The sequence below is a fragment of the Symphalangus syndactylus genome, chromosome 6 (assembly GCF_028878055.3).
Source record: "Symphalangus syndactylus isolate Jambi chromosome 6, NHGRI_mSymSyn1-v2.1_pri, whole genome shotgun sequence".
NCBI classification, from domain to species: Eukaryota; Metazoa; Chordata; class Mammalia; order Primates; family Hylobatidae; genus Symphalangus; species Symphalangus syndactylus.
In genome coordinates, this window is record NC_072428.2 from 87,502,961 (window position 1) to 87,517,421 (window position 14,461).

Genomic DNA, 14,461 nt, shown 5'->3' on the forward strand with positions numbered 1-14,461 from the left:
GTCCGGCATTGCTACTCCCTAGCTCTCTCCCCCTCCCTTAATTCCTCCTCTACATTTCAGGCGCATTTCGCAGAGTGCCACCTGTTCCTGCTGCTTACCCTCTTCATGTCTTCGCATTGACAAAAGTGAGCTCACCCTGCGGTAACCTTGTCAGGCAGGGCAGGCCAGTGGCCAGAGCAGGGCGTTAGGACTCTTTTGGAGGCAGTCCCAACTGGGATGCTGCAAAGCGCTTCTCTTACTACTGTCCTCCCTAGATGCAGAATTCGTCCCTCCACCCCTCTGTCCAATGGAACCACAGGGCTGGGAAGATTTTACAGCGTCAGTACTTCTCTGTCCGTCCACAGCCCGGTCCCCGAGGCTCTGTCCTCGCCAGGTGAGCCGAGCAGTACCTGGGCGTGGGACCGCTGGCACAAAGGGCACCCAGCCCCGCCAGAGGCTCTAACCTATGGCACACGCGGGCATATAGTGCCACCTGGTACAGAGTCAACAGTGGTGCTTTAAAATGCAATACAAACCCCTCCTACATTTGTTGTCAAATCACTTCACGATTCCTAGGCAGGCAGTGGATTCTGCGCCTGGGAGTAAGGCTGGGGGGGAACGCTGCCTGCATGTGCAAAAATAACCCCCGAAGACGCGAGCCAAGTCCTGGGCTGGAGCCTCTGCAGCCTGTGGATGCCCGCTGGGCGGCTGGCCGTCCCCCGGGAGCCCCGCGGGGCTGGTCCGCTCCCCCTGCGCACGCCGGGCGGCGGGAGCGAGCCGGCGCCGACTTTGGGAGTTCCTGGCTGCCTTGTATGGAGGGTTGCTCCCGGCCCGTCTCCGCCCGACTGCTCTGACGCCCAGCCCTCCCGCTGCCCACCCCCAGCCGCCTCCCTCTGACTTGCCTAAGAAGCCAGACGGAGCCTCTCGTTTCCACAAGTCTCTCTGCCTGCCATTCCCCATTCCTGCAGCTACCCCCACCCTCCAGCGCCGTCACCCCTCCTCCGCCCCCGCCCCCGCCTCCGCCTTCGCCTCGGCAATCGGGGGAATAAATCAGGGAGGAAACCGAGAGGGAGAGCGAGAGCGCGCGAGCGCCGGCGGGCTCGCCGAGGTCTGTTTCCAAAGTCGCCCTTGATGGCGGCGGAGGCAAGCCGGCCGCGGCGCGGAGCAGCCGACGCACGCTAGTGGGTCCGCCCGCCACCGCCCCTTCCCCGGCGCCCGCTCCCGCCCTCGCCGTCCCCCGCGCGGCTCCGCGCCTCGGGCCCCGGGCGCAGCCGGCCCTCCAGACGCCCGCGGTCCCGGCGGCGTGTGCTGCTCTTCCTCCGCCCGCGGTTTCCAGCGCCGCTCCTTCCCCCGCTTGGGCAGGGAGGGGGCATTGATCTTCGATCGCGAAGATGGCTGCTGGCTGCCTGCTGGCCTTGACTCTGACACTTTTCCAATCTTTGCTCATCCGCCCCTCGTCGGAGGAGCCGTTCCCTTCGGCCGTCACGTAAGTCGGCGGGCCGGGCAGGGAGTGCTGGCCGAGGGGCGCCGCGGGAGTTGGGGGTGGGGGTCGGTTCCCGAGTCGCGGGGCTTTACCGCCCGTGGGGGTGGGGAGCGAGCGGCCGGGGAGCCAGGCTCGGATGCGGAGACGCCGGCCAGGCGGTGCCCGCCGCTCGCCGCTGGAATGCGCCCCGAACCGGCGTCTCGGGCGCCTCCGCGGGGCCGGGCACGGGGGCCCGGCTGTCCCGGGAAGCGCCCGCCGACGACTCGCGGCGTCTCAGCCCGTCTCTGACGGGATTCTCTAGACTTCAGAGTGCAGCCGTACTGGGGAAAAAAGTTTCCAGCCAGCTCACCCGCTCTGATTCAACCCAGTTCAATAAAAAGTTATGTTTTGATTGGGTAATTTACAAATAGGTAATTTCAGGCTTGCCGAGGTAGCGTGGACTTCTCCCGCACTTGGCCTCCGAGATGCTCTTTAATTGCTGTAGTGCCCAAACTCGTTTTATCCCACATTACTGGATGCACTTGACAGCCTTCCGATTAGACGCGTGCTGGCTCCCCGCGGCCAAGCGTGCTGTCCACGCAGGGGCCTCGCAGGTACTGGGACCACGCGATCCAACCTCCCCAACCCGTTATTTGAAACATCTAAGTGTCGGCAGACACGCGGTCCCTGTTCTTCAAATGAATAGAGCCTATTCTTTGAAGGAGGGACTATTTTCAGTCTCCTACAATTTTCTTTTATTTTTACCATTTCTAAAATAACTTTTAAAAACCTCGCTGCTGTTCTGGAAATAGAGGGCTTATAGGTAGCTATAGTCACACCACAGGAAGGGAATGAAAAATAATAATTCTCTCCTCTCTTAGCAAAATAGAATCAAACTCAATGGCACATATAAATATATACATATTTTTTAATGCACCGAATTGCCTATCCGGCATTCTGGGAAAGCATTTATTTTGGTTCTTGAAGCTTCTTTAAAGCTTCTAAGGGTAGGTAATCTTAAGTGGATGAGTCACTTTAATGCATTTTACATAACAAAAACAAAGCCCAAGGTAGCTTTCCCGGTATTTATGCTGCTGGGAATTATTTGCTGTCCTTTGTTGGCTGAGTGCTGAATACAGGAGTTTTTGGTGGAAAGTAACAGTGAATCTTTAGCGGTTGAAACCTTGCGGCTATTATTTAAGATTCAGTTTTAAGTATTTATTACGTTAGGTGTCAGTGCAAGAATCTGGAGAATGCACATTCTATCCTGGAGAAGGGGAGTGTCTAATTTTTGTTGTCATCGATTTACAGTGATGTTCCTCTTTAGATAATCTTCCATAAAACTGATTGCAGATCCTTTTTGTTATGAAGCAAAAGGGTAAATGCCATCTGGAGATCTTCGGTTAATTGGCAGGATGTTCCAGTCAGATATTTTTAAACATAAAAAGAGTAAGAATCACCCTAAGGATGCTTCAGAATTATTTACTCTTATTAAGGCATCACACTTCCATTTAATTTTTTAAGTCTTTTTGTTGCTTGGCCTGTAAAGTGAGAACTCAAGTGAGTCGCTTGCATTCTGTGTCAAATAAATAAGTGGCTCTTTAAAAAACAATCACTTTCTAAATGTGTTCCGATTAGTCATTTTTACAGTGTTGTTTTTAACTGACAATTTATCAATATTTTTATCATGGGAGGGGATACATCATCATACCATTGGGGAAAACTACAACAAAATACAACCTTTTATTCCTCAACATACTATGGTAAAATATTAATGTAAAAATCCTTATTGTAAGAAGAACATCTGCAATAATGCTTTCCTAAAATTATAAGTAAATCAATTTTCATGGTCAGAAATTTACTAGACACAAGAAAGAGTATAAATAGTGGGTTAAAATGGGAAGTGGGACACCACAATTTCTTTTCTTTGAAAGGATCTGAAATTTTTTTTAACAATGAAAATTCAAGATATTTTCAAATTATATAAGACATTGATTATTTCATGAATGAAATACTTAATAAAAGGTTTTGTGGAGCGAAGTCAATCTCCTGTAGGTAATCTTAACAATATTTTTGGAAGCCTTCTGCATCTTCAGTTTTTCATTTGAAAAGTTAGTAACACTGTCTTCTGAGGAAAGAACTGATGGTTAACATTTGTACTTCATGTTAGATTTCTGAATAAACTTTATGAAATTAAAAAAATGCAATATTTTTCATAAAGATATGGTGCCATTTGCTTTTCTTTCGAGAAAAGAATTCATATGCACTGTTTAATCAGGACAAATCTCAAATCTTTGGGGAAAATTTCAAATTTATAAAAACTGAGTACAAAGATTGTAGTGTCACTAAAGGTAAATTATTATGCTTCTGTATATAAATTTCTCTGGGAATCAGTAAATATTTTTTTTTTTTTTTTGCCAATTTCATTTCTCAGAGAAAAAGTAATATATGAAGTTTTTATTATCTGAAGAGGAAGAGCATGCCATCACACACTATACAATTAATTATGCACTAATTGGAGTTGGACTTCAGTTAGAATTCTTAATTCAAAGTTGTTTTTTATTAAATATAGAGTGTTTACATTTGTATGAAGGGCTTAAATTCTATTATGGTAAAACAAATGATGTGTGAGTTAAGTATCTTCTTTCATTTTTTGCTCTCCGGTTTAACATACATTCTAATATAAATTTTTTTTCAGATTAAAGTAGTAGTTAACCTGTTCTAAGAGTTAACACTAAAATAGTTGTTTTTCAGACAAGGAAATTTTGATACAATTATTTCTTTGGGTTAGGTGTTTCTTTTGGAAATGTTTGTCTCCCTAAGGTGTGAAACATAAATACGTGATATGGTAGCAGCCACATAATGTGTATTGGTTGATATATAAATGGAAAATATATCATTTTTATGCTATAGTATGCACATGTTGTATTGGTATTTTTAAAATGTAGCTTTCAAAAAGGGTAGTTGTCCCTTTTTCTAGAAATAATTTCTTGCCACATGTTAAAAGACTTCTATTTTAAAATTTAGAATTACATGTGTGATAGCCAGTATTATAATGTTAATTTAAATTTGTCCTTAATTTTAGAATCTATTTACAAATGCAATTAAAAAATATATAGTTATAACTATTAATATCAAACTTTTATCTCAGTCACATCAAAATGCCAGTCAGTCTACAATAATTGGCTGAGAGCCTATTGGTATACGGGGATTTTAATATAAAGTGTACAATGGTATAAATATAAAACTAAGAATTATGGATATCCACAGGAAATAAACATAAACTCTCATAGAAGTATAGTACTTTTGGCTTTAATTACTTAGGATATAATTTTTTTTCCTGTTATTAGACAAATTTGTATTTAAGGCTATAAAGGAGAAATTTTGTATGTCAGGATATTGTAATGGATATCTGTTCCATGCATTAGAAGTGACATAATTATTCTCACTTGAGGTCAGCAGTTTCTGTTTACATTTTACATACACAAGGAAATGTGCCATATGATCAATTATGAGATAAAATATTAAATGTAAAATAAAACCTGAAACAGTGAACATTAATAAATTTTTCTCAGGTCTTTAATTTTGTTCTCATCAGCTTAACCATATAACATTTATTATTCCACAGATATACATTTTAAAATATGCAACAATAGATATATTTTCCACAGAAGTAGTAATATTATATTAAATTTATTAATGTTACACACAGCTACACAGATATGTATAGCTATTTGGATTGGCATTTGAATGAAAATTAAGCAGACTGAAATGGATATAATTTTTGAAAAAATGGAAGAAAATACAAGAATCTAAGCATATTATGGTTTATTAAAGGGATATAAAATGTGCCTTTATTATCTTCCCCCCATGGCTTTCATTAATTTAATTTAATAAATATACATACAATTTGAATATAAAGTAGGTGGTTTATTTTGACAATAGATAAGAGCTTTACAGTTGTTTTCTTCACAGCAACCTGACTGTGTAGATATCTTTCTGTTATTTCTCCAACATTGATAAAACTAACAATAAAATACTCTTCTTTCTAGGGTTTCCACATAGTAAATTTTTACAAAAACATAACATGGAAATTATTATTGTGTTAAAATTTAGTATATATATTTAGGAGTATATATTCATAATAATGCATTGAGAAATTTTACAAATAATTTTTACAATAGTGCTCATAACAAACTATATAATTTACATATTCTCTGGAGTATCATTATATAAAGCACCTCTTAAGGTTTCTCTCGATTTCCCTATTTTTCAATATAGATGCAAGTTTCCAAGAATTTCCTAGCACATGTCTTCAGGCTATTTATAACTTTAAATTGGAGATTTAAATGGTAAAATGAAACATATCTTAGACAAATCATGCAATTTGTTGATCTCATTTAGTGTCTTATATGTATGGACATAAGCATTTCTAACATAAGTATACATAGCATTTTGGGAAAAAAATCAGAATTTCATTATTTCAAAAAAGTAACGTTTTATTGTTATTAAAATGACAATGTTCCATTATTTCTATTAAAACAGCTGTCTGTGGTAGTGTTTCAAAGAGCAGGTCAGCTGCTTTCCATGGGGAACAAACTTTGTTCTATTATATCGCCTCCACTTTTACTTAAGGCTTACGGTGTGCATCAAGCACTGTGTCACTAAGTGTGCCAACCAGTCTTTTTCATGAACTATCTGTGAGCAGTACCATACCACGACTGTTCTCAAGGCTTTCATACACTTGCTTTCTGGTAAACTGGGAATGGGCTGTGATGGCCAACCATGTAGCTTACACATGATTCATTTTTTTGTGTGTGCACTGAAACATGTAAATGATTGCATCGTGTTGTTTACAGAGAAAAAGGCAATTGACCTCAATGTCGATTAAGTAAAAGTGGCAGCACTTTGTGAAAAAATACTATGTTACTACCTTTTCCTTGAGAGTCCAAAATATTAACATCGTATAATTAGATAACTTTCCTAGTTTGTGTACATAGTATTCGATTTAATAGATAGTATTTTATGTGTATGCAAATACACATATATACCTGTGTATGTCCACACATATTTTTAAAACTTTAAGTGGATTGACAGAGTAGAAAAACCTCAGTAAGGTAAGTTTATTAACAAGTGTGCATACCTTAGGTCTTCTGTCAGTCCTCAACTGTTTTCAGGGATTAAATCTAACTTAATAATACCAGCATTTAAGAATAATTTGCCAAGACAATTAAATGAGATATTGCATACACAAGCAGCCTGAAAATGCTCAAGTCCTATAGAGACGGGTTACTAACATAATTGACAAGTAATTAAAAAAGTGATTCTAGAGACAGTTTTGCTGTCTTTTAAACAAGTGTGAGAAAGAAACTATACCATTTGAAATGTTGGCACCTATTAAAAGTTCTTTACATACTAAGCAGCTTTATTTCTTTAATTTAGATAAGATATGCTTTGAAATTTAGAATTAAACATATTTGGTGGTGTGATATTTTAGGAATGAAGGCAAATGTGCACAGGTTTACAATTTTTATTTGTAAAATATAAGCTCTTAAATATCCCTTCTTTGTAGGCTTTACATCTTTTGTAGTAATTCAGTACATAGAATCAGCTACTCTTAGCAGTTTTTAAAAATCAGTAAAGAAAGCGGTCATTGCTCCTTTATATTTTGCCACTTGTTTGTACAGGTTATGAACGAGGAAAAAATTGACTTTGTGGCCTCAACAAACCGGCACACTTTTTATAGTTAATTTCAATAATTCAGAATTAGGCTGTTATATATAAAGCAATATTTGAAGTTCTCTTTGAATATGAATGTGGGATATTTCTGGCTAAATGTTATTTTAACATTTGCTTCTGCTGATTTTTTTTTAACCATATGCTCTGTGGATTTAAAAAATTAGGATACATTTAAAATTCTATATCATAAATGGAAGAACAACTTAAACTAGAACTGGTGGCAGTAGAAAATAATGGTGTTGGCCATTTTAAATGCTTCAGATTTGGGGATAATCTTACTGTCTATTCGAAGCTCTTTTTTTCTGAGGAATTAAAAATACGCTATGGTGGTCTCCTGGCAAATGATGAAAAGTAATTCCAATGTTATTTTATTCAAATAATAAATTCTGGTTTCTCTCTCTTTCATACACACACATGCATACAATTACTATTAACCATAACATTATTATTTGTATATAACATCAAATCAAATGAAAAATTTTAAAATGGGTTTCTCTTAAGTTACCTGTGATCAGACCTCAATTTCAGGTCATTTTCACTTAAATCTGCGCTCACTGTTTCAGATTACCTGTTATCACCAGACATTTCTCTCTAAGAGAAATTGTTGAGGGATTTTGATATACAGATAAACCTGTAATACATAATCAACACATACCAAAATTGTCAAACAAGTCTAGAGAATTGTTTCTTTTGATATTCACCCAATACCTTAGGGATAATTAGGGAAAAGAGGGGAAAGAGCTAATAAAATTTTTCTAAGGTGCATACTGTCAAACTATGTGAAGGGATGGTTAAATATTAATAATGCCATATTTTGAGAGTTACAAGAGGGATGGTGCAGTGAAATAAATGGGCTCAGGCAGACTGCAAAAATCTCTTGTTTTTAAAAAGTGATCAACAGGCATTGTGGTGAAAATACTCTGAGGAATGATGGATGTGTAAGTGGGGCAGAGAGAAGAGCCCTCAGATTTATGAGGTGCAAAATTACATTAAAGATACTAAAGGTAGCAGTTGGGTATTTTTCTTAATTCTTCTGTTTTCTTCATTTCCCATATGAACTTGGTTATATTGGAAATGCTGCTTTCTAAACATAATAATCATTTTTAGAGACTTAAACATTCACGTTTGGAAATTCACCTTAGAGACCAAAGACAATAAAATTATCTAGATCTCAAAACATAAGTACTTAAAAATTCTTAGTTTTTATGAAATTCTGGGAAACGATTTATTGGATAAGAAACACTAGTATAACATTTAATTAAGAGCTTAAGTGCTAATCGACAAGAAAGAAATTCCGTTAGAAATTTTTTTTTCATTAGATTACAAGAAAGAAAGAACTTGCAGGTAAGCAGCCTTCTAGGTAGTATACTTAAAACTAGGCTTCTAAATAAATAGTACATTTTATTTTTGAAGTTGTTTTAATTTATACTGCCTTTTAAAATATTTCTTGTTTCAAATATTTTTTAACACCAAATATAATTTAATTCAACAATTAATGCGATTATTATTATTCAGTGCAAATTACGTACTGCGCTGAGCTACATGTTGAGAATACAAACTGAGGGAAGAGAGTCCCTAAGGAAGACATTAGCAACTCCAAGCTGACTACGGAACACTGGGATACATCAGAGCATGACCAAGGGAAAAGTACATTGCATACTGAAGGGGCATGGTCTAAAGAAACGTGGTCTGTTCTTTGTTAGGCATTGGACTTGTCTATGGGAAGTGATGTTGGTAGCTATTGGCTTAAGTCTGGTTATAAATTTCTTGAATCCTGACCCAAGGAGGGGATGAGCAGTGCTCACATCAACATTTGCAATAGCCCTGTTTTATTTACCATCACAAATTTGGTCTTTGATCCTGTGTTGCTGTTGAGATTTTTAAATTAAAAAAAAAAAGTCATAGGTTTGAATCATAATATGTAGAAGATGGATTAAGGAGGGCCAGTATAGGAGGCAGAGGCAATGAGACTAGTTAGTATACCATTGCAGCATTCACTGAACCAGAGATGATGCCCGAGGTTTCAAAAAGATTAGTGGCAGTGAGAAGGTGAAGCAGGTATGAAGTAGAAGTACAATTTCAGGACTTGGTGGTTGTGAGATTTGGGGAATCAGGAAGGGAAGAATAATTGGAGATGACTTTTAGATCTCTAACATGTAGATCGTGTGTCATTAAATTTTGTAGGCTAGAGAACACAGGAGGAATGCAGGTTGATGTTGTGAGAGTGGGAGTAGGTTGATTGTTGGACATTTGGAGTTTTCAGTGTCTTATAGATGTCTGTTAGGCCCTCAGAAATATGTATCTGGGGCCGGGCGCGGTGGCTCATGCTTGTAATCCCAGCACTTTGGGAGGCCGAGGCGGGCAGATCACGAGGTCAGGAGATCGAGACCACGGTGAAACCCCGTCTCTACCAAAAATACAAAAAAAATTAGCCAGGCGTGGTGGCGGGTGCCTGTAGTCCCAGCTACTCGGAGAGGCTGAGGCAGGAGAATGGCGTGAACCCGGAGGCGGAGCTTGCAGTGAGCCGAGATCGCGCCACTGCACTCCAGCCTGGGCGACAGAGCGAGACTCCGTCTCAAAAAAAAAAAAAAAAAAAAAGAAAGAAATATGTATCTGGGCCGGGCACGGTGGCTCACACCTGTAATCCCAGCACTTTGGGAGGCCGAGGTGGCCGGATCATGAGGTCAGGAGAGATCCAGACAATCCTGGCTAACATGGTAAAAACCCATCTCTACTAAAAATACAAAAAATTAGCCGGGTGTGATGGCATGCGCCTGTAGTCCCAGCTACTGAGGAGGCTGAGGCAGGGGAATCGATTGAACCTGGGAGGCAGATGTTGCAGTGAGCCAAGATTGTGCCACTGCACTCCAGCCTGGGTGACAGAGTGAGACTCCGTCTCAAAAAAAAACAAAAAACAAAAAAAGTATCTGAAGAGAGTTTGGAGGCAAATTCAGAGAGCAATATCTTTGAAGGCAGAAGAAGGATTTTTTTTCATTTATTTAACTCATATTTATCTATAATCTACTAAGATAGACACTGAGTTTCAAAAGAAGGGCCTTGATTTACAGTTTCATTTTGCGGAGAGGTCAAACTAGATGACCCCTTTAAGGAAGTCATCAGGCCGCTGATGAAAGAGAGAAGTCTCAGTAGTGCGTCAGGGACAGAAGCATGGTTTCAGTGGCTTGAGGAGTTGGTCAAGTTGAGAATATGGAGACAAGTGCAGATTGTTCCTTCCAGAAATTCGGTGACGTGAGAAAAGTGAGAGATAATAGAGTAAATTCAGAGGAAGACATTATCCTTAGCAAACTAACACAGGAACAGGAAACCAAATACTGCATGTTCTCACTTATAAAGGGGAGCAACATAATGAGAACACATGGACACACAGAGGGGATCAACACACACTGAGACCTTTCAGAGGGTGGAGAGTGGGAGGAGGGAGAGGATCAGAAAAAATAACTAATGAGTACTAGGCTTAATGCCTGGCCGATGAAATCATCTGTACAGCAAACCCCTATGACACAAGTTTACCTATGTTACATACCTCCACTTGTACCCCTCAACTTAAAAATAAAAGTTAAGAAAAAATAATAAATAGTAAGTTAATATTAGGACATTTGGGATTGTAAACTGTACAAAACCATGGGACTATCTTAAACCAACAAGAGAAATATTTTTAAATGGTAGTGGAACTGGATTATCCATCATGGGAGTTCAGGTCAAGGATGTTCCAACAACTGCATAAAAAGGTGAGACTGCTATCATGATAATCTCTCAAGTCATTTTCTGCCTTTCTTTGTGTCACTTCTTTTTTCTCTTTATAAATTGGGATTATCTGCCTCCAGTGCTTATGGTGTTGAATGGTTGCGAGGGATTCTGTTTTCTCCTTTGAAGCCTTGAACCAGCTTGAGTGTAGAGTTCTAGTCCTAAAGATAACCTCTCAAAGAAGATGTGTTGACAGTCTGAATATGGGCCAGATGGCCACTTACAGCCCATTTAATTGTGATCAGGAGATGGGATTTGGAAAAGAGACTCTGGTTGCCTGAGCTTGAGTTAGTTCACCATATCTGATCCAATCTTATTAGGAGGTATTACATTGTAAAAGGCCAGTTGCTGTTACCATGGATAGGGGAAGAGCCGATTCTCAGAAAAAGGCTCTGGTGGGAAGGGTGGGGAAGGTGGGGAAGGCTGCACAGACAACTAAATAGTGTTACCAGAAGGGAGATTCCAGTGTCTGAGAGGGAGAAGACCAAATGTCAGAGAGATGAAAGCAATGAGATGCCATGATTGAGGGATGAATGTTCTGATAGAGGCAGGTGAGGAAGGGATCAAGACTAAACACAATGTCTTACAAAGTAACTTTTGAAATATGAAACAGCCTTGAGAATTAAAGCAGATGGTTGGAATACAGGATAGATATAATTTTAATTTACTGGTGATGTTTTTAGAGGAATGATTTAAATTACATACTCCATTCTCGAGAAGGAATGATGTAATTCAGAAATGTAATACATACACATTAGTAATACTCAAATTTGAGAGGAATGGACTGGAGTTTTTCTTTCAGTGGTAGTAACAAGACTCCAGTTTGCCCCACTATATTACCTTTGGACACAGCAACATTTGGTTCTCACTTGTCTTTATTTTTCGTTTACTTCTTTCCTAAGAGAGCTTATTATCTTAAAGATTCATGTAGTTTTATAACATGTCATTAGAATTTTTTTTTTTTTTTTTTTGAGATGGAGTCTCACTGTGTCACTCAGGCTGGAGTGTAGTGGTGTGATCTCAGCTCACTGCAATCTCTGCTTCCCGGCTTCGAGCGATTCTCCTGTCTCAGCCTCCTGAGTAGCTGGGACTACAGGCGCACACCACCACGCCCGGCTAATTTTTGTATTTTTAGTAGAGATGGGGTTTCACCATATTGGTCAGGCTGGTCTCGAACTCCTGACCTCAAGCGATCCACCTGCCTTGGCCTCCCAAAGTGCTGAGATTACAGGCGTGAGCCACGACACCCAGCCGATGTCATTAGATTTTAAAAGTGTGTGGTGCTTGTGGTAGAAAGATCTTCCAATAATATCATTGAAAAAGAAACAGATAAAAGAACAAATAGTTCTTTCCTTTGGCAATTGAGCATTACTTATTTATCAATTTTGAGCAGATAGTAGTGGTTTCCTGCCCCACTCTATTGGTGTTTCCTGTCCCCAGTAGAAGGGAGAAGTTTTGGTTCAAAGAGATCCTTGTCAAGAAAACAAAATAGTAAACTCTAGAAAATAAAAAAAAAACACTGAAAGTTGGGCGAGGGCTCGCTTGTAGGCTCAGCTATTGGAGAGGCTGAGGCAGGAAGATTGCTAGAGCCTAGGAGTTCAAATCTTGCCTGGGCAACATAGGGAGGCGTGTCTCTAAACAAATAAACAAACAAAAAACTGACAGAATATCCCTGCAAAGCATATCCTTGGTTAACCCTCACTGTGGCATCTCAGGTCTCCTGAAGGTCTGGAAATTACTGGCAGTTGCCATCACAGCAGTTCCCTGAGTTTCCAAGATGAATGAATGAATGGTTAGGATTGCAAATGCCAGTGGATCTGAGAATCAATCTTCATCTGATTGGTGCCATTGCAGTGTGGAAAAACCACTCTTGTGGTTTGTGGCAAGAGATGAGAAGAGTTAGGGTGGGCTATTTATTTCCCTTTTGTGACTTTGCTCTTTTTTCTCTCCCATAGATATTCACAGTTTGAACTAATTTTGGTATCTCTACCTGCAGTATCTGAACAGTAATAATTACTAACAATCATCCTTCAATTACAATAATGCTGTTTTCTGACATTTTTGAGCACCTTCTGTATCCCAGGCACCATTAATTAGTACTCTCCAATTTTTTTTTTTTTTTTTTTTTTTTTTGACAGAGTCTTGCTCTGTCGCCCAGGCTGGAGTGGAGTGGCATGATCTTGGCTCACTGCAACCTCCGCCTCCCGGGTTCAAGTGATTCTCCTGCCTCAGCCTCCCTAGTAGCTGGAATTACAGGTGCGTGCCACCACACCCGGCTGATTTTTGTATTTTTAGTAGATACAGGGTTTCACCATGTTGGCCAGGCTGGTCTCCAACACCTGACCTCAGTAATCCACCCACCTCAGCCTCCCAAAGTGCTGGGATTACACGCGTGAGCCACCGTGCCTGGCCTCATGTTTTTTTTTTTTAATGTATTTTTTGTTTTATTTTTTGAGACAGATCTTGCTGTATCACCCAAGCCTAGAGTGCAGTGGTGCAAACACGGCTCACTGCAGACTCAGTCTCCTGCCTCAGCCTCCCATCTAGCTGAGACCACAGGCACATGCTCCATGCCCCCAAAGGACTATAAATCATGCTGCTATAAAGACACACGCACACGTATGTTTATTGCGGCACTATTCACAATAGCAAAGAGTTGGAACCAACCCAAATGTCCAACAACGATAGACTGGATTAAGAAAATGTGGCCTCATGTTTTTTAATCCATCTAACCTTCAAGCCAATCCTCCGAGATAAGTATTATTATTATCTCTGTTTTGTAAATGCGGGAACAAGTTTAGGGTATGAAGAACTTTTCTGAATTTCCTTAGAAGTTCAAATTTGATCTCAAGCAGCTCAATTCTAGATTCCTACACTTACCTGCTGAACTTTGCTGCCCTTTGCAGGAGCTTTGAGGTCTTAGCATCTATTATCTCGCCTGGCTGCATATTCCAGCAATAAGTTTGAGGGAGAGGAGTCATGTAAAGTAGAACAGAACTAACTCTAAGCCTTGATTTCTCCATCTGTAGAACAAAGATAGTATTTTTGCTTTCTGCATCCAGTGTTATCATGAGGATTAAATGAAAGAATGCGTGGGGAACTTTGAAGGACTGTTTATTTAATAGCCAGGCTACATTGTGTGTGCCTTGTGTGGTTTTTCTGCCTTTAAGAGATCATGAATTGATGACTATGGATTAGTGAGCTAGATTATTGTGCTAATATATAACCATTTGGGCCATGAGAAAAGCTTAAAATGAATGGAAAAAGGGATGCTTAGCAGGTCTTAAAAATGTCTCTTCCTAAAACCTGTGCAGCCTTTCATCATAAAAGGGAAAGGGAAAGAGATGCAGTGGAGTGTAAGTGGAATAGGGTGGGTGAACTGTTCCATCCCTAGGTTAAGGACAAAACCAGTGTCCTAAAAGAGACCATGAAGAAAGCAGAACCACAAAGCATTTGATGTGCTTTGTTGTGACATTTCAGCCAGCACCTGTTGTAGGAGAACTGTGCCACAGAGAG

General features: G+C 40.1%; 1 protein-coding gene across 11 annotated transcripts in view; it reads left to right on the plus strand.

Annotated features, from left to right (window-relative positions):
- The first annotated feature begins 874 nt into the window (after window positions 1-874).
- CACNA2D1 (calcium voltage-gated channel auxiliary subunit alpha2delta 1) overlaps window positions 875-14,461 on the plus strand; it is a 518,973-nt gene continuing 505,386 nt past the window's right edge. For 7 of the 11 annotated variants that reach the window (XM_055283400.2, XM_055283401.2, XM_055283397.2 and 4 more), the window contains exon 1: window positions 1,231-1,465. In XM_055283400.2, coding sequence (XP_055139375.1) covers window positions 1,371-1,465 — 95 coding nt within the window. In that variant the 5' untranslated portion in view covers window positions 1,231-1,370. Of the gene's footprint in view, window positions 1,466-14,461 lie in introns of all 11 variants that reach the window. The other 4 variants (XM_055283395.1, XM_055283402.1, XM_055283394.1 and 1 more) reach the window with 3 other exon arrangements.